Raw genomic sequence first — 26,740 nt, forward strand, 5'->3', positions numbered from 1 at the left:
AGTAAAAAATAATTATCCTATAATCCCATATGACAACTGATCCTATAAAGCTGATACACAGTACTTATGTATAAAAGTATATATAAATTTATATGTGCTTAGGTGTCTAGGTAATATATTGAACCACCAAAAGAATGAACTGGATTTAAGAATAGTTCTCAAAAGTTTAAATTCAATTGAATGGCCTATAGGAGGGGAAAGAATCAGCCAAATGTTATAAAGCCGAAGTGCTGACACACTAGAAAAATCTCTCCTACTCTATCCTTTTAATCCCACCTGTCTCCGGCCATCCCCTCTCTGAAAGAGTTCACCTATGCACTATCATGTATGAAGCTCAACCATTTGAGATTCTGTTCTGTGGGTTAAATATTTCCTTTTCTAAAAGTGTTTTTTCATAAGACCAATATTACTGGAAAAAGTAATATTTTGATTCTCAAATTTCTTATAAATAAATTAATCTTTTCTAAATAGAGGCAGCTGGAACAAAACAAGGACAGTAGATTTCAGGTAAGCAGAGGGTTAAGTGGGAAGATATTGAAAATGGGAAACACCAAAGAAACTGATTTTGGGAAAACAAATAAATGTTGATGGGCACAAGTGACAATTTTTTACCAATCTTATAATCTGATAAAAATCATGTTAATGATATAGATCTTATAATCTATAAAAATCACTGCTCTGATAAAAATCACATTAGTCAAGAGTTTGTGCAGAAAAATAGCATCCCATTCCCCCATTTAAAGATAAGTAATCCAGCACAGCACTAAGGAATGCTGATATGAAAATGACAAGATTGATTGGTCTTCTCTCCTTTACCTTCTTTTTATTAGGAAGAGAGCAAAAAAAAGGAGAAAAGTAAATACATTTAAAGGAATACTCGCCAAAATTCTAAATGCGCTGAATCATGTCAGAATAGAGGGCAAAAAGAGATTAATTACAACAAAGTAGTCAACATGTAAAAGTCCTGGGGTACGGGCCAAACAAGATGACCTGTATGCTTTCTCTCTTGAATAAAAACTAGCAATGGGATAACAACTAGATTCCTTTGCAAAGATGAGTCTAATCTGCCTAATCACGTCTTTACAACTCTGCAGGTTTGCTGAGATCAAGGAGAAACATTAGGTTAAGTCTGTTTAAAAACGGACTTGAAAAAATCTTCCGATTTTATGTTGACTTGAAAAAAGATCGAAGTGAATTGTATCTCATCGACAGAAGACAGTTGTAGACCACATGGTTTCCTGGGTGCAAATGAATAACTCCAAAATCTGACATACAGAAAACTATTATTAATGTATTAATATTCACTTGGGGAACTTGGTAGCTGGTCTTGTGCTCTGTGACTTATCCAGAGACTTGCATAATGGAAAACAGCATGTGTACTGTTTGCACATAATCCCAGGCTATGGTAGGAATAAAAAAGGGGAGCCAAGAAATAGCTAAAGAGATATGGACACTTTGTTGATTGGAAGTGGTCAGTATCAATTCGTACTTCTAAGCCAAAAACCATTCTGAATGGTGAAAGGCCACAGGGATTCATGGGAAGAGGACACTTTTGAGGTTAGAAAATAATGAGTTTTGGCATCAGGGATATCATATTTTAATCAAACTCTCTGCCATATATATTAGCCATATTGCTTTAGACAGATTAGTTATCCTCCTTGAGTCCCAGAATCCTAATTTGTAAAGTGATAGTTAAACATGTGTTAGATTCTCATTAGTTTGAAAATTTTAAGATAGATATACTTTTAATATTATTTTTAAAATGTCAGTGGGGAAAATTGAAAAGACAGGGAATCTAACATGTAAGAATTACAGAAATAGTTACATTTCATTATTAAGTAGCCTGTTATGATTATAAACTCTATTCTGTATAACCAAATACGCATTAAAAAGGGGAATTTTAGTAACAACTCTAAATATTGTCAAAATTTTCCCCTCTTTCATTTATCATTTACAATATATTCAATCATTGTTTTTTATTTCAATTTCATACTCAAGCATGGTGAGTTACAGTTCCAGACTGTAAGTCTAGTACATATTTAAACTGAAAGATTTTCCCTGCTCCATTATTTCGACTTAAAAAAAAACATAAAAAACAACTAAAAATTCACTATTTTTGCAAAGGTTCTAATAGGCATCCTATATTGATATTTTACAGAGCAGTCAAAACAAAATAACACACAAACTGTACTTTAGAGGTAGATATTTCCTTAGTTACCTAACCCTAAATTAAGCAGTGCATGAGTAGATAAGTCATCTATTACTCCCTGAAACTGGGATTCAGCTAAGTGATGAGCTTTGCTCTCTACCAGACACACATACACAAAGAGATGGGCTGTGGATCAGGTATCATAATGGACATCCCTGAAATAAAGCTCACAAAGCTATAAAAGTCATAAAAAGCACATGCATGAAATGACAGAATAGAGTGTGACTGTCAAATGTTGACTCAGTAACAGTTAAACCCCTTCCGGCTGCACTTCTTTATGGTCTCCTACTATATTAATGACACGGGAAGAAAGAAGAAACAAAAAACCCTCCAATTATGTGAACCTCACAGACCACCAAAGAAGATGAAAGATTATTTATAATGTCATAACGATTTATCAGTTGGAGATTTTTTTCATCAGCTTAAGTATAAATAAGGCACATGTCCGCTCTTCAACCTCTTGTTTCACTCTTGCTTATTAATATCTCAATTTTTTTAGAAAATAACCATCTACCCACATAATATAACACTGAAAATGGGAGAAAAGGCTTTCTTGTAAGTTATGTATAAATGATATATAAACTGTATATATGTGCACACACATACACACATATACACTCACACAAATACACACTTTCCTCTAACTCTAACAAAAGTACATGTTGAAGAGATCTGTCACTAATTTTACCTCCGTCAAGTATGAATTTATCCATTAGAATATCGATAGACCCTTTGGTATTCTGGAATTTAATAATCGTTGAAGAAAATTTTTCTATTCATTTTCTCCATTGAGAATTATAGTGAGATATGAACTAAGGGGATGGAAAGGTCCATATACATCCTCTGGTCTAGGTATCCACAAAATCTGCCTTATCTAATACTGATTTTTTTCCCCTTTCTGAATTCCCTCATGAATTAAAACTCATAATTTTGTTCCAGAATCTAATTTCCTTTTGTAAAATTTGGTAGCTAGCTTCATGGAAAGTTGCTTGTATAATTCTGATTCAACTTCTTAGCAGGTTAGTTTCATCAGGCAAACTGATCAAGTGAAATGTATTAACAGATCAAGTTTTCTTAAGAAGTACTACAAAGTCAAAGATGGTTCAGAAACATACAGTGTAGAAATTTGAGAGTTTTGGTCCAGGTGAATAACTTTTCAAGATATTAAAATGATAATACTGACGAATCCTTATTAATGATTTTCAAAGAAGTGATTTTAAAATGGGAGGAATATTTCAAAACTGATGACAAATATCTAATTTTGATTTTTATGAAGAAAGAGAGAAATTTGAGGAAATATGACTTCAGCCCTTAATGTATACTCCAGAAAAGATGGGGCTACCTATAAAGATTAGTTCAGAGCACTTGGTAGAGGTTGTGGTAATGACAGGAAGCTGGTATGGATTCACTAAAATAATGTTATAATGGCCTCATTTTCTTTTTTAATAGGTGTTGGAATGCAGACCAGGGAAACTCAATGATAATAATTGCTTGGTCTTAACTCAGTTTAACTCAGTTTTTGAGCATCCTCCTATCTATTAAACCTTGTTGTCATAATGAAGAAATTACACAGGATCCTGAAAAAAAAGGTTTGAGTAGAGTAGGAAGAAAAAATCAACAATCATTGTCTTTAAATAAAATATCTTAAGAACCTCCACGTTTAAAAAGAATAAACAGCCATTATTTGTGAAATAGAGATAGAGTTTGGCCATATGTAGTCAGGAGATAGAACACTGATCAAAGATTGTAAGTTATCAGGTGAAAGATAATGAACCAGTGAAGGAAGAGTGATCTAATAGAGCTGCCTATCCATTGAATGGGCTGTCTCAGGATGGAAGAAATTTCCACCTTCCTAGAGATTTTCGAGTGGTGGACATACGACTGTCTGCCTAGCATATTACAGATACTGAAGAGGCAATTCAAGGTTGAATGATAGGCCCTTTTCATTTTCTTTCAAACCTTCAATTCTATGATTTTATGTCCTACTTGACTGAACTCAATATAACAAAACTATTTTGACACATATCTCACAGAAAACAGGCTTTGATTCTTTTTAAACATGGAGATGTGCAAGCTATTTAAAGACAACTATTGCTGATATTTTCTTTCCACTCCACTGAAGTCTCTTTTTCAGGTTCTTGTGTAATTTGTCATATTTTTATACTTTCTCTATTCATAGAAGATAATTTTCTCAAAAGTCATTAATAAGTTTCAACACTTAAAGCTATGGTTTTGTAATCAATAATTCCATAATTCTTTTCTTAAATTCAGGGAAGACATGTCAAATTATGAAAAAAACAAAAATCTGATTGCTTTTCAGACATATTTTGTGAAGAGACTGTCCAGCAGTAATTACACTTACAAATTCAGGTACTTTGTTAAAGACACACTTACACGTCCCCATTCAACATTACGAATTTAGTCCTTAAAATAGAAAACCACTGCCACAGGGAGGAAAAAATCCCTATGGCCCGGATGTGTAATGTACAGAAAAGCTACTCAAAATAATGTATAGAAAACAAATAATTCACCAAGAACTTTACACAGGAATACTACCACAGTAAAATATGGGCCCTTGCTTCTTTGTTATCATGGTGCTTATGGTGTGTACATGTGGAAGAAGGGAGACAGGAGGGGAAAAAAACAAAACCTGGGATTGTAAATGTCTTTATATATGGTCAGGCTTCAGCCAATATCTAAAGAAAAGGTTGTGTTTCTTCCAAACCGTGGCAGACAGACATGTTATACATACTGAGTCAAATCAGAAGGGTTAATGTGAGAAAATCAGGAGACCAACTAAGAAAAATAATACAATTTGCAACCTACACAGGATGTCCAGTTGGTGGGAGGGCTACACAAATGTAAACACAAAAGTGGAATGTTGTCTGATGATAATTATTCTATAAACAATGGGTAACTCAGTTACTGAGCTACAGAAACATATAGGATTACTTTCTTCAAATTTTCCTTTTCATGGAATAAAAGCTATAAAACTGTCAGGATTCTTACAAATGTAGCCCCAGTAGCCAGTAGTTACTTCAGTTAAATAAGTATAATCTGACCATTTTAAAGAGTCATGGCTTGGTTCAGAAATGCTGGGTCTGACAATAGAAACAGGCACATCAGGGTTATAGTTCTCTTTTCAACTATCCATGGTAGTTTTAAATAGAGAGAAAAATATATATTAGAATAGATATTTTAAATCTCCTTTTAATGAATAGCTGAAACTTCATCACTTGTTGTATCAGAGCTGCTAGGAGAAACTAAGTAACTAGGATCGAATATATTGTTTTTGCTTTCTTGTCTCTTTCTCCAGTGATGGGGTTTGGTGCACAGTGAAGACCGGAAGAATGAAGGAAGGGGCAAAAACAGGAAAAATAAAGGATTGGAAAACAGATGTACAGATTGTGGCAATGGTGATTGCTTCAACAAAATTTTTTTGATCAAGTCTCAAAAACGTGCTGAGGACTACACATGACCAATGCTGGGGCACGAGCGAATTGAACAGGAACTGGGTTACTTTCTGGAATTCCCTCTCCATATTCCATTAGAAAAGAGACTGGGCTTTGAGCTGTAAGACTTCAATTTAAAGACTGATCTGCCACTTGAATTCCTGTATTCTTCTCAAATCTCAAGTTAAAAAATTTTTTTAAACAAAGAATACCGTTCCATTTACATTGCAGAGTGAGAACAAAATATGATGGGACAGCCATGAGAAAATGCTAAGGTACAAAATAAATATCAATAGCTGTTATACTCCTATGACATAGGCATAAGCAAGTCTTTTTTATTTGTAAAAGAGGAGAAGAGATGTGATTGGGAAGATTCAATGAGACCCTTTAAATAAATGCGACATTCCTCCTATTTTCCTAATAGTTTTAAATCCACATTGGTAAAATAGCTTGCAATAAACATAATAAAGAATCTGTCTACTAAATATAGAGGGTAACTGCAAACCCAACTTCTCCTTAATTATTTCAGTGTCTTCATTGTAAGTAAGTGTCTTGAGGACAGCTGTTTGATCTTGAGGAGAAGGAAAGAATCAAGGGGGAAAAGAAAGACCACTCTTTGATAGGCTAGGCTTTTATAAAGAGCAGTTCTAGCCCAACAACAAAAGTGAGTCTTACTTTACTTACTGAAAATTAGAAAATTCAGAAATGTGGAAATACATTTGAAAATTTACAACCCCATAACCTTGGCATAACTATTGTTGCCATTTTGTTGTATATTCTTTTAGTCTTTTATCCATGCATTATGGAAATATACTTTAAAAAATATCAACATCATTCTATACATGGTGTTTTCAAACTTATTTTTTCAGAAGTACTATTGTGAGCATATCCTCGAATCCCTAAACAAATAGACAATTTCAATCATCAGAGAGGCCTGTGGGTGTCTCTCTGAAAGCCCAATTTGGCATGCCCTATGAGTCTCATTTTATTGGACCATCCTACACTAACCCCTCTACCAGAATGATGTAAAGAACACAAGACTCTCTGTTTGAAAACATGCACAGCTTTTCTAGGCTAGAAAATTAAACCATAAAAAGTTTACTGGAAAAAAAAAAAACCTTTAAAAAGCTCCTTAAAAACTCACACCATAATTGCTCCCCACCAAGCGTGGGCACTTGCTAGCTGCAAGTAGTGGCACTGTGACAAATGTAGCAAAACTGAAAGCAGGCTATACTAAGAGAAAGAAAAAGTCTTCCACTGGCCATCTGTGAAAATAAGGCATGTGGCGATTAAATGCAGAGGCTGTAAATATACACAAACTCCATGAAGCAAATGGCAAAAAAGGACTAAACTTCAAGCTCAAACAAATCAAAATGTTTAATGCATAGTTACCACTGCTGGACGAAAACAGCTCTGATCTTTGCAGTCTGCAAACTCGGCATGTATTTCAATTAAATACCCCCAAAAAGAAAAGAAATAAAGAGAAAGAAATGAAAAGACACAGAAGAAAACCGTCTAGAACAAAAGGCTATAGACAGCCTATACTCAATTTCTAAAAACAAACAGCCCCTTTAACTAACTTGCATCAGCCTGTTGAGAATGTCGATTGGAATTATTGAAAGGCTGACATATAGAGTGATGGATGGTGATGACATAATACCTATTTGCCTTTTTGTCATGGTCTTTGAAAACTGGCTGCTCTGTGCTGATAATATTCACTAAGGGGTTTTCCTCTCCCCTCCTGTCCCATAAGAAGTGTTCCCTAGCTAAGATACTCAGAATTAAGAAGGTTTTATGAATGAAAAACAAAAGAAAAGAAAATCTAAGGATCAAATGCCAACTTGCACATAAAAAGCTGGTCTAGATTTTCTAATAATCGGTTGCCTAGAAAGCCATTTCCCTTTCATTTTATATAAATTTGCAGAGTAGAGAGACTCTGATAATAAGAAAGCAAATATTCAACTTCGGGTTTTGTGTATCGTTTAATTAAAGTCACCAAATAAATAATTACATGTAAATGTAGCGATTAAAAAATAATATACGCTCACTTTAAAAAGAGAAAATATTAATCACTTGTGTTATTTTAATTTGTTCTTGGGCAAATTCTAACCAGAGGATTTAAAACACTGGGAACATTTTTTAAAAACACACACACCCCTAGTAAAATCTGCTTTACCACACTGTTGCAAAGGTCTATCTTATTTTCCTCCAGAAGGATTTACCTAACATGCCTACTTCCTTTATACAATTTTTCTCTAGCTATTGAAATATCTATTTCTAATTTGACTTTTATAATTCATTTTAGCTAAAGGCAACATTTATAAAACCCATCCGTAAATCATTAATTGAAGCAACTTCCACTGACTGGAGAGGCATGAGTTCCTTCATATTCACTTTTTTAAAGCAAAACCTGTAATTCACAATTCCTCACAGGCCTTCTCCTTATCTAAGGGAAGGAGCATGTGTTAGATAATGCTGAACTACATACACTGTGTCAGTTTCCGAAGAGTTAACACTGCTGGCCCCATCCATCAGATGGCCAGCGAAGCATCAGGAAAGAATGATGGATGTAAAATTATTACAGGGCTGCCATCCGATACACTTACTGCCATTTGTAACTAATGCTGGGAATGACACACTTTTTTTCATTATTAAACATCCACATTAAGTCAACATTGGTCACTGTCATTTCATGTTTGGCACTCTGTTAAAGGGAAAGAAAAGAGTTGACAATGGCAGGAAAGAGGTGGTTGTAATGGACGAGTTTCCAAGTGCCAGACAAGTAAAACTAACCTTTGTTTACCATCAGCCTATATAGTCTGTGGTAAGGCTTCTTATGAATATGACTCAGAAAGGGTCAAAAATGAAACTACTGTTGTTATTGAGTAAATTCTTAATTAAAATATACATGTTATTTACCAAATTTCCATCTTATTTGACAGAAAATTACAAACAATTTTCACTAAAGCTCAGCAGAAAAATAAGACATTTTTCCAGCTATGATTGATAATGACAGATGAATTCATAGCACGCACTATATGTTTATATTCCGGGTACACTGTAGGCAATTAATGTTCAGTGAATAAATTCTCTACCTTAAGAGATATATGCACACATACGCATGCTTATTTTTGTGAGTGACATCTGTTTTACATAAGAAAAGCAATACAGAAGTTGGTCTTAACATGTATACGGTGTATATGTGAATATACTTTTATAGATTTAACCTGTTATCAAGCAACGTCTTCTTGTGCACATGCCTGTGTGTCATCTAATTCTTTGTGAACCCCAGACAAGGTATAAGAACCCTGGACACGGGCCAGGCACATTGGCTCACGCCTGTCATCCCAGCGCTTTGGGAGGCCAAGGCAGGCGGATCATGAGGTCAGGAGATTGAGACCATCCTGGAGGCCATGGTGAAACCTTGCCTCTACTGGAAATACAAAAAATTAGCCAGGCGTGGTGGCACATGCTTGTAGTTCCAGCTACTAGTGAGGCTGAGGCAGAGGGATCGCTTGAACTCTGGAGGAGGAGCTTGCAGTGAGCCAGGATCGCGCCATTGCACTCCAGCCTGGGTGACAGAGCGAGACTCCGCCTCAAAAAAAAAAAAGACCCTGGACACGTAATAGTGGAAGGGCAAAAGATAGATAGATGGTAACAATTATAAAACAAACAAAACAAACCAGTTTCATGAAGGAAATATTTGAGAGCTTTGATATCATTTTTATAATATGCCTGTGGCTGACAATCGCCTTTTCCTACCCAGTAGCCATCGTCCTTCTTTTCTTCCCAGCTAACATTACCTTTGATCTGAAGATATCCCCTGATCTCAGAGAAGATAGGATTAGCTCTCTAATTTAGTGGTAAAAAATAATTCATGGTCAATTTAAAGCAGTCTCTTTTCCTTTGGCCAGTAATGGTCTTAAAGATGTTCATATAACCCAGTTCTAGCCAATGAGATGTTCGTGGAAGTCAGCTTGAGAAGAGGAATGAAATACCTCCGTATGAATGAAGACTGAAGTTAGCAAAGAGAAAATGACTTCTCCTTCCTGAATCTGCCTGCCTTCGTGGGGATGGGATAGCTGTAGGTGCAGCAACCATTTTGTGACCCAAAGGGAAAAGACAAGAGAATCACAGATTTCAACTCCGATATCAAGTTGATGAACTCATGCCACCAACCTCCTACTCCTGAGCTTCACTATGTGATAAAAATGAATCACTATTTTTTTATTTTTTTGAGACGGAGTTCCGCTTTTGTCACCCAGGCTGGAGTGCAATGGCGCTCTTGGCTCACCGCAACCTCCGCCTCCCAGGTTCAAGTGATTCTCCTGCCTCAGCCTCTTGAGTAGCTGGGATTACAGGCATGCGCCACCACACCTGGCTAATTTTGTATTTTTTAGTAGAGATGGGGTTTCTCCATGTTGGTCAGGCTGGTCTCAAACTCCCGACCTCAGGTGATCCGCCTGCCTTGGCCTCCCAAAGTGCTGGGATGACAGGTGTGAGCCACCTTGCCCGGCCATGAATCACTATCTAAGCTACCATATTCAGGTTTCCTGATACATGTAGTGAAACTCATTCCTAACAGCTATGACAGTATAGGCACAGTCTTCCCAGGATAACTATATATGGAGTGAGTGACATAAACGGAAAAGCTTCTGGTCTATTTCTCATTTTGGCTGAGTGCACTGGGCCTGTATCGTGTTAACACTGTCTGGTGGGATCAGGACAACAAAAACTGAGCTTTTTATAATCTCTTATTAACATGGATACTTTCAAACACAAGCTCAAGAACCTGTAGTTGACTCTGTGAAGAAAGTTGTGCCATCTGGGTGGGAATGAAGCAAAGTGTGTTTTTTACAAAACAAAATATGAGAGGCTTCTTTCTGTTCCTTCATACCTGAGAAGCTCACTTTTTCATCCACAACACTAATCTGTTACAAAGCTGCGTGGCAAAAGATAACATTATTTGAATATACAATCAGTCTACAATTAACCAGAGGTGACAATTATAAATAACACTGTGTCCCAGAGTTTCTAAGAAACCTGACACACACAGTTCTTGAGTATGAAGAAACACTTCCAGGAAAAGTAAAAAAGTTAAAAAAAATCTCTTAGAAGTCTTCCATTAAAATGTGTTTCGGTAAAAATGACTTTCATGATGTGTTTTGGTACATATCACTGAGAAATCATCAGTTCCTATCTTCACAACTCTAATTGTTTTCACTGTCCAATTACAGCTTTTCAGAATTAAGACCTTCTAGCTGGGATAACCACGTGGCTGGCTATTTGAGATATGAAGAAAAGTTACTGGGTATAAGGCTGTGTACCCAAGAAAACAGCTCTCCACCACAAGATTTCAATCCTCTGGAGCTCAGGTCATGATATCTTTTATGTTGATGTAAAGCACCAGGCTGAACTTCTTTTCTTTTTTTCCTTTCTCCCAGTTCCTTTCCTTCTTTCTTTCTGCTTTATCTCTCTCACTCCTTACCTTACACATATCTTCTGGGTTTAGGGAGTTAGGATTATTATTATTATTATTATTATTTGAGATGGAGTCTCGCCTTGTCACCCAGGCTGGAGTGCAGTGGCGCAATCTCAGCTCACTGCAACCTCCACCTCCAGGTTCAAGCTATTCTCCTGCCTCAGCCTCCTGAGTAGCTGGGATTACAGGCGTGCACCACCACACCCGGATAACTTTTTGTATCTTTAGTAGAGACAAGGTTTCACCATGTTGGCCAAGCTGGTCTTGAGCTCCTGACCTTGTGATCTGCCCGCCTCAGCCTCCCAAAGTGCTGGGATTACAGGCGTTTGAGTCACCGTGCCTGGCCGGGAGTATTACTTTAGACAGAAAAAAATGTCCTTCTTTTGGGATTCAAGTGATATAAGATGATAGTGCAAAATGTAAGAAGAATTTATCATATATGTTTTATGTCTTTCACTAAACTCTATGGCAAAATTTCAAACCAATTACTAATCCACATATTTATTGGCCATAGATAATATTGAGTGATTATAAAACTCTAATAAAAAGATAAGTATTAGAAAAATAACACAATATGCATAGATATGTGGTTTATGTGAGAGAAAACATATCTACCTTTGTCAACTCAAGTATATAACTGATTTGACATGCTAAGCAACATGGGGTCTTTATTCAATTCCTATAGGTGGGCTCACACACATAAATATGTAATGAGTAGCAGTCAAATAATAATTTGATCCAAACTGTAAGCTCTATAAAGGCAGAGCTCATATTTTCTGGTTTAATATAATACCTCCAGTACATACCACCGTCTCTAATATATAGCATGTGCTAATGTTGAATAATTACTAATTAAAAGATGTAAGTGTGACATTATTATCTCATTTTCATGATGTACACAGACATAGATTGATCATTAATATTCTAGAAATGACACCCAAGTTATTTCAACAGGAAAAGTCAACCACAAACTAGAGTAAGACCTGCTTCAAAGAGTTTCAATAATCTCAATTTCATTTTCAGGTGTCAGGGTAACATAAGGGATGAGATAATTCAGATCCGTTGATTGAGGTTTCCTTTTACATTACAAGAGTTTGTCATACTACTACAGTAATGAAACTACTTCATTTTCATAATTTAAGTTTTTCACTTAAAAACTCCTAAATTATAAGACTATAGTTCAAGATGTAACTCAACTGCATTGAAAGTACATGATGAAGAGATTCAGGAATGATGATCTTCTTAAGAACAGAGACATCTTAACTGTCCAACAGGTTTTGGCAGGTATTATTTCAAAAATAGATTTTTTAAAAATTGTTATAACTGTACAAAAGAGAAAGGAAAATTGAAGCAGTAGCCATCAAGAGAGGCAACTCTCACTCCTGCAACCCAAGTAGGAGGTGCTAATCAGAGAAATAAAGTATGACTGGTGAGATGGAACGAGAAGTGGCAATAAGGTCCCCTAACAATGGACAAGTATGGAATAAAGTGAATGCAGATGGTTCCACTCCTGTTACTTAATCAAAAGGCTGTGCAGAGTCACTGGAGCCAGCATAAAGTCATGCGTTAGAACAACAGCTGATCTGTATTAGAGAAGATTAACTCACAGTGCCATGGTGGAAGACCTAGGATTATTTTATGTACTTCCATTGCCTTACAAGCCGTCAGCGCAATTATTGCCCACCGATGTGAATGACTGATCTGTAACCACAGCTAAACAGCACGCTGCTTAGGGGCCTAGGAGCTTCATGAAGATGAATTTCCATACCATCAAAGTACTTTTAATGGGCTCCCTGATCCAACCACAAGGCCTGCTTTGCAAGTATATAGAACTCAGGATGAAGGCTTCCTGTCCAAAAGGATTTGGTCGGTTGTCACTTGACAATTCCCAGCCAGCACTGGGGAAGAGAAGGGGGAGATAGGTAGAGTTGTCTCTGCTTTGGAGGATTAAAAAAAAAGAAAAAAAAAAAGGGTACAGACGCTTGCTGAATGCAACCAACTGCTGTATCCACAGCTGAATTCAATGCGCTTAACAAATAACGGCAATTTAGCTATGCTTGCGAGGAATAGCTTGAGTCACTTTGCATTAGCATCTGGCTGAGTGTTACACTCATTTCTACGTGGGGAGCAGAGAAAAGGAATTTCTGTTCAAGCATCCTTACAAGAATGTTTAAATATTTGAATATAAATTCCTTTATGCTTGCTATCATTCCTTCTTAGAACTGTCACTTTGCTTTCCCCCTTCTTTTTGGTGCTTAGCTATAAAAATGTGCCCTTCTCAGGACACCAATGTCATATGTTTTATGTTGTAACACTGCAAGGGATGTATACTGATCTATCCTTTGCTCTCTTCCCTGGACACACAGTAGAATTGAAATCATTTCTCCATCCTTAATTTTTACCATATTAGGACCAGGGAAAGAGCAGTTGTGGCAGGATCACCCATACATTTCACCTTCACTATGCAGATTGCCAGCTTCTTAGTGATTATACATTAAACTCCACATAAAACCTGGGAAACTAGAAAGCTATCCAAATTAGCAATCTGCTCATTCTGGACAATTCTGTTTGACTCATAAGCTTCCCATTATGATTAACTTTCCAGTTATTGCTAAGTAGCTGATCATTTTTTCTCTTATCTACTGGATCTATTTATCTAGAGGATTCTGTAAAGAGGACTGGGTAACATTTTAAAATTTCAGTTCAAAACATATTAAATATTCCAAAAGTACATAATTCTGAGGATTTTACAACTTATAATATTTTTCTAAATAAAATACCATGTAGGATTAGACAAAAGGGTTTGAAATGATTGTCTTTCAGACAAATTCAGAAGTTTCACTGGCCTTAGTTATAATACAAATAATGTCAAAGTTTTTAATAAGTACATTTTGTTTTATGATAAAGTAAAAATTTCCAGTTGTGAACTCATCTAACACTTGACAGTGTTTTGCACGGGAAACATATTATGACAAGCTCAGGATCCTAAATACTTAGAATATGAGCATGGATATCATCCAAGCTTATGCTGATTAAAGAAGATTCAGCATTTCAAATCCAGCTCATCCCCAAATACAAGTTAAGCATCTCTGAAAAGCAAAACTTTTAGTCAGACTCAGATATTTCAAATGCCATTTTGTTTTAATACAAGCTGGTGGCGTAAAAGGGGATATTCATTGTCAATAAGGTTTGGAGATGGATCAAGAGAATTATAACTCTTTCTATTCCCAGATGGTTTTGATTAGGATGGCGATGAGGCCTTCTATATTAATGGAGGGAGAAAAGGGCCAGAGAATCATTTTGAGGATAAGAAGATGGAAATCTATTTTTTTTTAAAAAGCATTAGGCAATTTAATTAAGTATTTCTAGAAAGTAAGTTATTTTATGAACTGACCTTTTCTGTTCGGCAGTTATTGAGACCCAGACTATTCACAACAGCCACCTTCCCATCAAGCACCTGTTGTTCCCGTCGAAGTTGCTCCTTCATTTGCCGAGCTTCTTGGATTGCCTTGGTGACAGCATCATGGTCATTTAAGTAACCTGAACATGAGACAGATCAAAGGATATCTTTTGTATAAAAGCATGTCTAGGCTAGCGTTTAACCATAAATATGACTTTTCTTGGTAATAGCTAGTGTCTGGCCTATAAGGATTTCTCCATGGAATTTATCTAAAACGAATGAATGAATAATTGACAATGACTGATCCATATAGTCATACATAAACATATTTCCAATATGTTCAAATATCTGTAATAAAAATATAATACCTAAGTGAAATATGGTTGTTTCCAACTATTTTGAAAGAAGTTGAAAATCTAACTTTTAAGTAAATGCTTTAGTTATTATTCAAATATTATTTTGTAGTGCAAATATAAAACCCATTTTTAATTTTTTTTCCTGCAAGGAACATTTGAATTTTAGCACAAGATTTAGGTATTCATAATTATGACTATGATTGTTGAGTCTCTCCTAGTATTAGAAAGGCCACTTAAGAGGGTCTGTATAGCACTATTAGGTTTGTTATATACAGAAGAAATAAATCATTATTAACTGACGAAAGAGTATTTTCTTCCTAAAAATCCAATTAGGGTGAAATAAACCACAGGTGGCAGTGGTTTGCTATTGATGCAAACTTGTAATAGGCTAAGTTTCAAGCACAGAATGTAACCAAGCACCTGTAATTGTTTGATAAGAAATTGTGGCTACTCTTAACTATAGTCACACTTAATTCACACTCTTAATAAGATGGCCAAATGATCAGCTTATGTATGCAACTCCACAGTCCATGGTTAGTAATACACACTATCAAAATATTGCTTTTACAAAATAACAGGTGTAACAACCAAAACTAATTTTTACTTAATTTTATTTTTAACACTGGTCATTTATTTATTTGATGCATATTAGTACGATGATCTGCATGATATTAGAATAGAATACTGATGGAAAAAGATTGTTTTGCAAATATTTAAAGAAAAGCTAATATCTTTCTCTCTCCCTATCTTTTAACTAGGGCATAAAATGGCATAAAATGAATCTGTAATATGAAACTGCCCAGAAAAGGGACTTGTTTGTGACACGAGGCTAAATCTAACCAGATCCATTGGTGAATTGTGACAGATGGAGGGACTGTGAGACAGAAGGCAGGCACTAATCACACATAAAATGACCGGCTTGCCTCAACATGTTCCATGGATTCCAGCAAACTTTACACCCTAATCCATTTTTAGAACAAAAAACATCTGGGCCATAAATCCTCTAATCTGCCAAAACACGCCATTAAATCCCATGATTTGTTGAAAAACACTAAGATTAAAGAAAGGAAATATAAAATGGCTAACTGCCGTGTTAGGAAAGTGTTATTAATACTCTTTGTCTCAATTATGAATGTTCTGGTACTAAGAGCCTTGTCTAATCATGTCAGATTACACATCCTTGTTGTATTGCTAGACTCTTCTATCTGATCTGCTGATTGCCAAAAAACAAAGAATATTTTCTTGCTGCTTAAACGTTTCTATTGAAGAAACTGATGTCAGAAACTGATGTAGTACTTCAGTGCTGGCAGGTTTCTAAATGATCCATGCCTTTTCCCCTGTTAGTATGCGCAGAGTAGACCTGGTCCTCTGATCTCCTTGAAAAGAAAAGTTCCAGTGTAGGCGATAGAAAAGGGAAGCTTGAGAGTGATTATATATTTTGCCTTTCAGAGCTAAATTCATTGGAACTTATTCAAAGAACAAAACATCTCTGCTCATTATAAACACAAAAGTGAATTGAAAACAACTCTAAACCTAGAACAGATCTTCAGAGTTAATATTTACTGTAAAAGATGGTTGTATTTTATTATCCTCAACATCCTAATTTGGATCTCCTGTACATCATTCTTAATGTATAATTCTTGAACTTGTTCATGAACAATATTACTCTAGATAGAAATACAACTCTTACATGACCGTGATGGTATTGGTATATGTTCATTTAGTAATATCTTAAGAGGATCAGTCTGATTTTCCTATGCTCTAACCCCTGTTTATACGCAACCTGGCATCATACATTTTTGTAGTCTATTTAGCTTCTATGTAGTCTAATTAGCTTCTCCAGAACACAAATATATTTGAAATGGCTTGGCACATGGCACTGAATAAAAGCATGAATTCTTTATGCTTTTTAGGGACTGCCAAGATAACATTGTGTAGGAAAAATGATTAATATAGATGCAAGAGGAATGTAAATTATTATGAGGGGGAGTAACTGACAGACCTATGTTCTGTAATGGTTATTTCCAATTTGAGATGTGTGTTTCTGTGCAGGTAGAAATAACTGTTCACTTTAAAATAAACATTCTTGCTTTTAGAGACTCTTGAGTTTTAGTTATAATGCTGTATGAAATGTTAACATTTTTATCTGCTATGTTAAATCATAAAGCCATTTATATATGACAACATTCAATCTTAATAGGATTGTTTGCTGGTTCTTTACAGTTTGTTCTCCTCATAGTCACCAAATCCTTAACCCTGCTGACTCCGTCTCCCTCAGCAAATGGCCTTACCTCTGATTTTGCAAAGAGCAGTAAGGCTGAACTCTCACCTTCCTGACCCTACCCCCACTCTTACCTTCTGCTGGCTTCAAATTTATTTCCATTTATGCCTATTTTGCTCCTCCTGTTTCAATAAAAATGGTCCCTTTGCTTTCAATCAAGGCAAATCTCCTAATAAGAGTTCTAGATTTCTACACTTCTTCATTATTATTCTATTTCTCATTTATATCATCTATCTAATTGTCTCTACCATCTCTACCACCTCAACTTGTAGATACTTAAGATTCTCTTTTCTCCTCAAACAAGCAAATAAAGTGTCTTCTTTAACTTTGTTTTGCCCTCTCTTTCCAACACTGTTTCTCTTTTTATCTTCAAAGTCAAGCTTCTCAAAGATGCATTATCTCATAATCTCCCATTCCCTTCTTACTTTCCAGTTCTCAATGCAATCTCGTTTCTGTTGCTATTGGTCTCTAGTTGTCAAATAAATCCAAAGGACATTTTCCATTTCTTGAGCGGGATGACAGCATTGACCATCCTCTCATTACTGAATCTCATTTAAGCATTGTTCCTTTTTCCTCACTGCCTCCTCTGTGTTTGTATCCCTGCCTGGGATCCTTCGATCCTTCCTTCACCTAATCCTTAGATTTTGATTCAAGATTCCAATTATTAGAAAAAGCATGTGTTTTGGAGCTGGGCAAGCCCAGATTAAAATCCTAGCTTTGACACTTACTAGGTATATAAATTATACAAGTTGTTTTACTTTTCTAAGTTGCAATTGTCTCATAAGTTAAATAGGGATAACACTCACTAGATAACAGAAATGTCAAGATTGAGTTAATATTGTCTTTTATCATAATAAATGGTCAATGAAAGCTATTCAGTAACTGTCACTTTATAAAATGGCATAGTAAAATAAGCAGAATTTGGAAATTGGATTCAACTGCATCTGGGATTTCCAGTTCTTGGTAAGTGTGATATTTGACAAATTTTAATGCTCAATCTAAGTTTTCACTTCCCTTAACTACAAAATGAAGGTAAAGCTGACGGAAGAATTAGATGAAATAACACATGTGAAGGAAGAGATAGCACTTGGTATCTGCAAAGGCAGGAAAAGATGTTAGACTCCTTTCTTTGCTCTTTACACTTTCATTTTCCCTATATGTTCACTCTTAGCACTCTTGTTAACATGGCTTTGACTATTATGATGAAATCTGTGAGGGGATGTCATTCCTTGGCTGGCACAGAGGTTCAATTAAATGGGTGTCAGACCATAAAGGCCAAAGAGACATATAATGGTTATCTGATAGATACATTTTATTCTGCCTTCATTATAGATTCAAGCAACAATTGCATCTAAAGTCAGGATCAAATGGGAGGGCATGTGTATAGGAGAGGTTTGGTGAACCTCAGTCTTAAGAGGAAAATGAGATGGCAAAGGTCAATATAACTTCCAGTTAACATCTCAAATGAGATTTGGAAAATGTGGGTTAGAAATCATTAATATAAGAAATTTGTGAGATTCTGTAACTTTGTTAAATTCACAGTAATTTGATGTTTTTTTTTTTTTTTTTTTTGAAACAAGGTCTCACCCAGGCTGGAGTGCAGTGGCATGATCATAGCTCACTGCAACCTTGAACTTCTGGGCTCAAGCAATCATTCTGCCTCAGCCTCCTGAGTAGCTGGGACTATGGGCACTACTACCCCCAGTTATTTTTTAAGTTTTTGTAGAGATGGAGTCTTGCTATGTTGCCCAGGCTGGTCTAGAACTCCTGGATTCACACAATTCTCCCGCCTTGGCCTCCCAAAGTGCTAGGATTACAGGCTTGAGCCACCATGCCTGGCCTACAATTTGATGTTTTATGCTTCAGTGTTTCTTCTTAACCATTACCAAAAATATTCTCAAAATTTTTGTTTTTCTTAACTAAAAAGGCCCCTTATATATTTTTTCAGAGGCTGAAAAGAAGGGACAAACTAGAAAGTCTAATTTTGGAGGAGATAAACTCTAAAAGGAAAGTAGTAATGGCCACTATACAAGGAAAGAAAATAAAATACAAAACCACTTGTAATGGGTTAAATTGTGTCTGCCCAAAAGATATATCCAAGTCCTAAACTTAATTATCTGTGACTCTGGCCTCTTTTGAAAACAAGGTCTTTGAAGATGTAATTAAGGATCTCAAGGTGAGATCACCCTGAAATTAGGCTAGGCCCTAAATCCAATAACTGATTTCCTTATAAGAGGAGAGAGATTTGATCCATAGAAATAGGGGAGAAAGCCAAGTGAATAGGCAGGCAGAGATTGGAGTTATACATCTATGAGCCAGGACTGTCAGCAGTATGGAGGCATGGAACAGGTTCTCATTCAGAGCTTCCAGAAGGAACCAACCCTGCTGACACCTTGACTTCAGATTTCTAGCCCCCGAATAGCAAGAGAATAAATTTCTGTTTCAACCCACCCAGTTTACAGTAATTTGTAATGGCAGCTCTAGGAAACCAATATGCCACCCTTGGTCTATACCATGTCTCTAAGAATTGAGAAATGATCCCAAGAACTGTAAAATAACTACTGCTTGCCTCAAACCCTTCCAGATTGCCAGATACATGTATCTGTTTATTGACTAAGCTTCTCTACTTCAATGTCCCATGAGTACCTGAAATGCAGCATGTCTGGCACAGAATTCATCATCTTTCTATGGCCTCAGTCCCCTCTTTCTATATTCCATAGACCTTGTCAGTTGCCCTTCCAATCCTTGGGAGTAATTTAAGGTCTCTCCTTTACCCTCTAAAGATACAAGGCAAGCAAGCCCTGACAGTTCCACTTCTTCCTCAGCTCTCAAATTTGCTTCTCCATCCTCTGCTTTCATGAAAGCCACCTGATATCTCACTGTGCCTTAGCCTCCTAACTGGTTTTCCTATCTTTAGGCTTACACTCTTTGAATTCATGTCTATTCTCTTTCCAGATAAAGCATTTAAAAATATCTCAAAAAAAAAAAATGCTGGGCATGGTGGCACATGCCTCTAATCCCAGCACTTTGGGAGGCTGAGGTTAGTAGATCACTTGACCTTAGGAGTTCAAAATCAGCCTAGGCAACATGGTGAAATCCCATCTCTACAAAAAAACAGAAAAAATTAGTGGAGCATGGTGGTGCTTGCCTGTAGTCCCAGCTACTTGGGGGGCTGAGGCAGAGAACTGCTTGAGCCTGGGAGGTAGAGGCTTCAGTGAGCCATGTTCACCTGCCACTGCACTTCAGCTTGGGTGACAAAGCAAGACTCTGTCTAAAGATAAAAATAAAAATATCTATCTATCTATCTATCTATCTATGTATATTAAAAAAATTGATGTCAAAATCCCTGATTACAAACCCTCCTCTGGTACCCTAGTGCTTCAAGAAACATTTAAAAAATAATGATCTGTAATAGCCCATGAAAAAATAATTCCATGTATAAGTGTAAGAAATACAAAATTAAAGTTAAAAAGGTTTAATTGAATGAATTTTTAAAATCCTGAATATGTTCATGTGCATTGTGAATCTTCAAGAGATCACAGTACGCAGCTTTTACTGGAACTTTTGAAACTCTTTAGCGTTCCTGGAAAATCATCATTCTGAGATAAGTCCCAAACTCTTTCACAAGGCCTAAGAGTCTCCTCATGATATCAACTCTGCTTATCTTTCCTGTGTCCCCTCTTGCCAGTCTCTCATGCGTCCTGCATTTAAGCTGTATACAGCATTCCCCCTTTTCCAAGGACAGGCCTTCATCCTTTCACTCCACACTCCTGTATCCCAGGTTTTTCTCTTTCGCTGAAGGGCTCTTTCTTTCTGGCGTGTTTGTGAATTTATTCAAACATCACCCCTTCTGTGAGAACTTCTCTTACACACCCTAGACATGTTCTTTGACAAGATTAGTACTTCCCACACGTGTGTTCCTTCAAAACCTTGTGAATGTTTTTATTGTCATATTGTCTTGCATTTGTCTTTCATAGTGGTCTATGGACTACTTAGCATTTTTTAGTTCAATCTATTATTCCTTTGGCCCAGGGCAGAATCTGTTGAAGAAATAAATGCATATTCTAAGTTGAAAGTATCCGCCTTGATAATCCCAAATCTATTGATAATTTCTATCTTCTTATCAATGGAAGCCTGGACCATATGGTACAGATTTATTAAAATTCATGGATTTAACAGATGATATTAGTGTAACACAAATACTTATTTACTACATATTTATTTTATATAGGAGTTGTAAGTAAAAGTAATGGCGTATTTGTTTCTAGCGATTTTCAACAAATGTATTTTTTTCTATTTTTGTGGTCATTGATCAGATTACATTTTTGACACCCTGATAGGTAGACAATTTTTTAATCTGTGAAAGCTCACCAGAATTAGATAATACATGTGAAAGCAGTTTGCAAACTGTAAAGTGTTATGCAAATGTTAATTGCCAGATGTCTTTGAATGATATCTCCAACTTCCTGATAATCCAATGGCTTTCCATGATTCACAATATTCTTGTTCTTTCCTTCAATCACCTTCCTGCAAACAAGGTTTTTCTCATTAAAACCCTTGTATAAATTTTACTTATTAAAAACCTGGGCATGGTGACTCATACCTGTAATCCCAGCACTTTGGGAGGCTGACGTGGGCAAATCCCTTGAGTCCAGGAGTACGAGGCCAGACTGGACAACATGGGGAAACCCATCTCTAAAAAAATACAAAATTTGGTCGGGCACGGTGGCTCACAGCTGTAATCCCAGCACTTTGGGAGGCCGAGGTGGGTGGATCACGAGGTCAGGAGATTGAGACCATCCTGGCTAACATGGTGAAGTCCTGTCCCTACTAAAAATTCAAAAAATTAGCCAGGCGTGGTGGCGAGTGCCTATAGTTCCAGCCACTCTGGAGGCTGAGACAGGAGAATGGCGTGAACCCAGGAGGCGGAGCTTGCAGTGAGCCAAGATTGCGCCACTGCACTCCAGCCTGGGTGATAGAGCAAGACTCCGTCTCAAAAAAATAAATAAATAAATATATATATATAAAAATATATATATAAATATATATATTTATTTATATATTTTAAAAAATATATAATATATCAATATATATTATATATATTTTAATATATATATTAAATACATATAAATATATATTATATATTTTTTATTATATATATTAAAATATAAAAAAATATAAAATATATATATTTTAAAATATATATATTTATTTTAAAATATATATACTTATTTTAATATATATATATATTTTTTTTCATATTTTTGTATTTTTGGTGGTACATGCCTGTAGTCCTAGCTACTTGGGAGGCTCAGGTGGGAGGATCATTTGAGTCCAGGAGGTAGAGGTTGCAGTGAGCCAAGATTGCACCACCACACTCCAGCCTGGGCAACAGGCAGAGTAAGTTCCTGTCTCAAAGAATAATAATAATAATAATAATAATAAATAAATAAAATAAAAATGTAAACTAACGAACCTTCAAAATAATATCCTCCTTTAAGTCATCATATCTTAACCTGGCATGTTGTACAAATCAAGTAGCCAATTAATGGGCTTGGAAATACTGCCCTTTGTTTTACTGGGTCAATGTGCATTTACTACATTTGCTCAGGTATAGTTTTAGTTTTCATGCATTAATGCCTCTGAGGAATGAAGGCTAAGAATAGGACATTCCAATATGTCCCAAAGATATGCTAGGAAAAAGACTGTAGGCACCTAAAGTCTCAGTCCAAGGCTGTTGTCTGCTTATCCTCCAGACTAAGCAAAACATATGGCAAAGGAAGAGTATTTAAATCTCATTTGTTGTATGGATGAGTGAAATGATGCATGGCCGAGAAGAACATCTAATGCAGTGTGGCTACCAAAAGGCAACAACTACAAAGAATGAACGCCAACCAATAGATTATGGTTATAAGGCTCCAAAATCCATTGGCCCTAAGTCTGGATAAGTTACTAGATTTTTATATACATTTATTTCCTTAAAATTAAAGCTGAGGTAATAAATATAGAATCATAGAACTGTCTACGCTCTGACAAAAAAATTCCTTCAAATCCCTAGGTAGACACACAGGCTCTTTAGGTCTGTGTTCCCTATCTGCTAAATAACAAGCTTTGACTAGATTATATGGATATCTACTCCATCTAGTTAAGGGTCTATAATTGTAGAACAGCTGCAGTGAGAAAATAGATGAAAAAAATGCTTTGAAAAAGAGTTAAAAGTGTTATACATATGTTCGATATAGGTGGAAAAAGCCAATAAGGGAAAGATAACATCTGGTCAAAAGATTCTAAAATTATCCATCATTCTTCTGAACTATTCATGCCTTTTAAGGATCTCCTTTCTTTGGAGCTGCCTATCATTTGCGTACCATATCAAAAGCATTCTTATAGAATACACTGTAATATTGGTCACCAACCTCAAAAAGTCACTTTCTATATTTGTAGCTAATAGATATATAGCAAAGAGCCCCATGTCATTAACGATAACTTAAGTCATCTTTCAGTCCACGTTTTCTGTGGTTTAATAATGGCATCACACATTAGTTCTTCTTTCAGGAGTGACCTTTACAACACCATTAATCCTCACAGCTTTTATCCAACTACATTATTACTCATTAAAGTTTCAGCTTTCAACATCTGCATTTGTTGAAAAGAGAAAAGTAAATTGTAGTGGACTTAAATCCTTGGAAATTATGAGGGATGTGTATGTGGTGAAGGAACTTTTCAGAAAAAAAAAACAAAGAGATGTTTTAGTAGTGGGGAAAGTCATGATAAATGACATTAAGTATGTTCTTGCCTTTCAAAAATACTTTGCCATACTTAATCCTTGGGAATGCTAAAGAAAAGATATTCATACATAATACAAATAAAAACATATTAGTTATTCTACTAGTCACATATTCTAGTTCTAACAACATCACAAAAGTTGCTCATGTACTAACACTATGACATTTATAAGCTTACATGTATATTATGATACTGAATGATTCTTGCCAAATAAAATATTTTTTCTTTTACATAGTACATGAAAGTAAATCTAATCTTGGAGCTCATTTAGGATGCTGAGCAGAGTAACTGGAGTTAGACTATAAGATGAAAAAGCACACATGTGTCTGAAACCTTTTTCAAACTTCTCAAAACTTCAGTTTTCACTGTTCCTCTTTTCACTGTGGCCCCACTGCCCAGACTGAATTCCTCTTAACAAATAATCTGGAATTCTACTTTGTGGAGATTAAAGCATTTGATACACACTCCTTCAGACTTCATTCTGATCATTCCAAAATTTCTCTGAAATGTTACCATTTATCTCTTCCTTTCCTTCAGTCTCAGGAAGAAGAAAAGTTTTTCTCCTTTACAAGGGTTAATCCCTTCCCATCACTTTTCATATCTATACATGTCTTTTGCACTTTTTCATATCTATACATGTCTCTAACTCTTCTTCCTCTCCCCCCTTGAAAAGTAATATACATATTCCTATTTTAAAACCTGTCTCTACTTAGCCTTCTCAAACTATTATCACTTCCCAACACCAAACTTAGAAAAAGATGAGTTTATATCACCAAATTAACTTTCTTTCCTCATATTCTTCCGCTCTGTATAACTGGGAATCTTTTCAAACCATTCATTAAAACTTCTCTGTCAGTCTACCTGTCCGTGAACTCCAACCAAATCCTAAGGCTCTTATTCTTCATGTTCTTTAATTGTCCTGCAGAAGGTGCACCATTAAATAATCCCTCCTTTTTGAAACTTTGTTTTCCTAGGCTAGCATGACATTACCCTATCTTCAATCTTATTCTAAAATACCCACTCGCTCTTCATTCTTATTCTAAGACACTCAACTTACTCTTCATCAGTTTTGCATCTAAAAAAAAGTGTAGTTGTTCTAAAATATGTTCAAAGATACTTTTATACTCTCTACTTCAGTTGGAGCCTAATTCTCCTTGCCTTGAGTTGGGCTGGACTTAATGATTCTCTTATAAGAAACAGAATAAAGCAGAATTGCCTCTGGATGAACTTGGAGAACAGGTTATTTGGTGATATAAACTGTGCCTTTTTCTTTGTTCTTCCCTTGGATCACTCACTCAGGAAGGTTCACTGTCACGCTACAAGCAGCCCCAGGGACAGGCCTATGTGGCAAAGAACCGAGACCACCAGAAAACAGATAATAATAAATGTTAAACAATAAATAATAATAAATGAGACAATAAATATTGGTTGTTTTCTACTGCTGTTTTAGGTTAATTTGTTACACAGCAATAAATAATATATTAGTTATCTATATTATAATATTAATATCAGTTATCTATCTATTAGTATCTAATGCAATACCAGCTGCTAAGTTTTAGGTTAATCTGTTACACAGCAATAAATAATATATTAGTTATCTATATTATAATATTAATATTAGTTATCTATCTATTAGTATCTAATGCAATACCTATAATTCTTCACTCCACTCCTTTTCTTACCACACACAGCCTTTTTTGGTGGACTTATTTGCTCTCCTGAGTTGAACCACTTCATCATGGAATAATTTCCATATCTAAAATTCTAGTACGTCTTTTACCGATGAGGCTTGTATTTCCAGCTTCTTCCTGAACACCTCTACCTAGATAGTTCCTTGTGCTTCAAATTCAACACATATTACCTTTTTATTTCTTCTCCCAAACCTGCTCCAATTCTGGGCTCCCCTTTCATCATTAATAGAGGCATAATAATCCTTGTTATTGCATAAATTCAAGATTCTAGTTTTCTGTCTACAACTTGACCTTTACCAGATACATTCTATTGTGACTGAATTATGTCAATTCTTCCTTGATTAATATCTTTTTAATCCATTCTCTCCTTTATCATTGTTTATTTCTATCTCACGTAACTGATTCTTGCCCTACATGTAAACAATGGTTTCCTGAATTCCAACATCATTCTGCCATCTGATCCTTTCAGTTTTAGCTCTGATCACTTTCCACCACACATTTTTTTCTACAATCTAGACAAATCAGTGCATTTCTCAAAAATATGCTATTTCACTTTGTGATTTTTTTTGTTACTTCCTAGAATGCCTAGGAATCTATCTCTTCTTCAAGGCTCAGTTTGAATTAGGATATATCTAACTCATACTCTTCTGTAGTCCTTCCCAGACAGAATCCAACACTCTCCTCTCTTGGTAGAATTTTATCTGTGCTCTGCAATAGCACTTGTTATAGCTGACTTATACCATAGAATGAATGACTTTCCCTTAACTAAACCATGAGCTCCTTGAGGGCTGGCCTCCTTAAAAATTGAATAAAAATAATACAAATATCAGTAAATCTGTGTTGAAATCAGTATCTACAGTCTGATTTATGTATGCTGAAATTAAAATCATTGAATTTTTCAAAGTCAACTTATAGAAGTGTTTTCTACTATTTTGTTTACGCTACTGAATTTACAATTATATAGAATTGAAGCTATCCACTCTTTATAATACTTTGGTGTTTGCAAGCAATCCTCAAACAGAATGAAACTGAACAAACTTCACATCCTTATGGTTGATTGATGATAGAGGCAAAATGCATTTC

At 35.7% G+C, this 26,740-nt stretch overlaps 1 protein-coding gene across 19 annotated transcripts in view; it reads right to left on the minus strand.

Annotated features, from left to right (window-relative positions):
* Nucleotides 1-26,740, minus strand: part of SOX5 (SRY-box transcription factor 5) — a 1,035,411-nt gene that overhangs the window by 14,376 nt on the left and 994,295 nt on the right. For all 19 annotated transcript variants that reach the window (XM_054526954.2, XM_054526957.2, XM_054526958.2 and 16 more), the window contains one exon: nucleotides 14,538-14,683. In XM_054526954.2, the coding sequence (XP_054382929.1) occupies nucleotides 14,538-14,683 (146 nt within the window). The remainder of the gene's footprint in view (nucleotides 1-14,537; nucleotides 14,684-26,740) is intronic.

Source organism: Pongo abelii, chromosome 10 (assembly GCF_028885655.2).
Source record: "Pongo abelii isolate AG06213 chromosome 10, NHGRI_mPonAbe1-v2.0_pri, whole genome shotgun sequence".
Classification (NCBI taxonomy): domain Eukaryota; kingdom Metazoa; phylum Chordata; class Mammalia; order Primates; family Hominidae; genus Pongo; species Pongo abelii.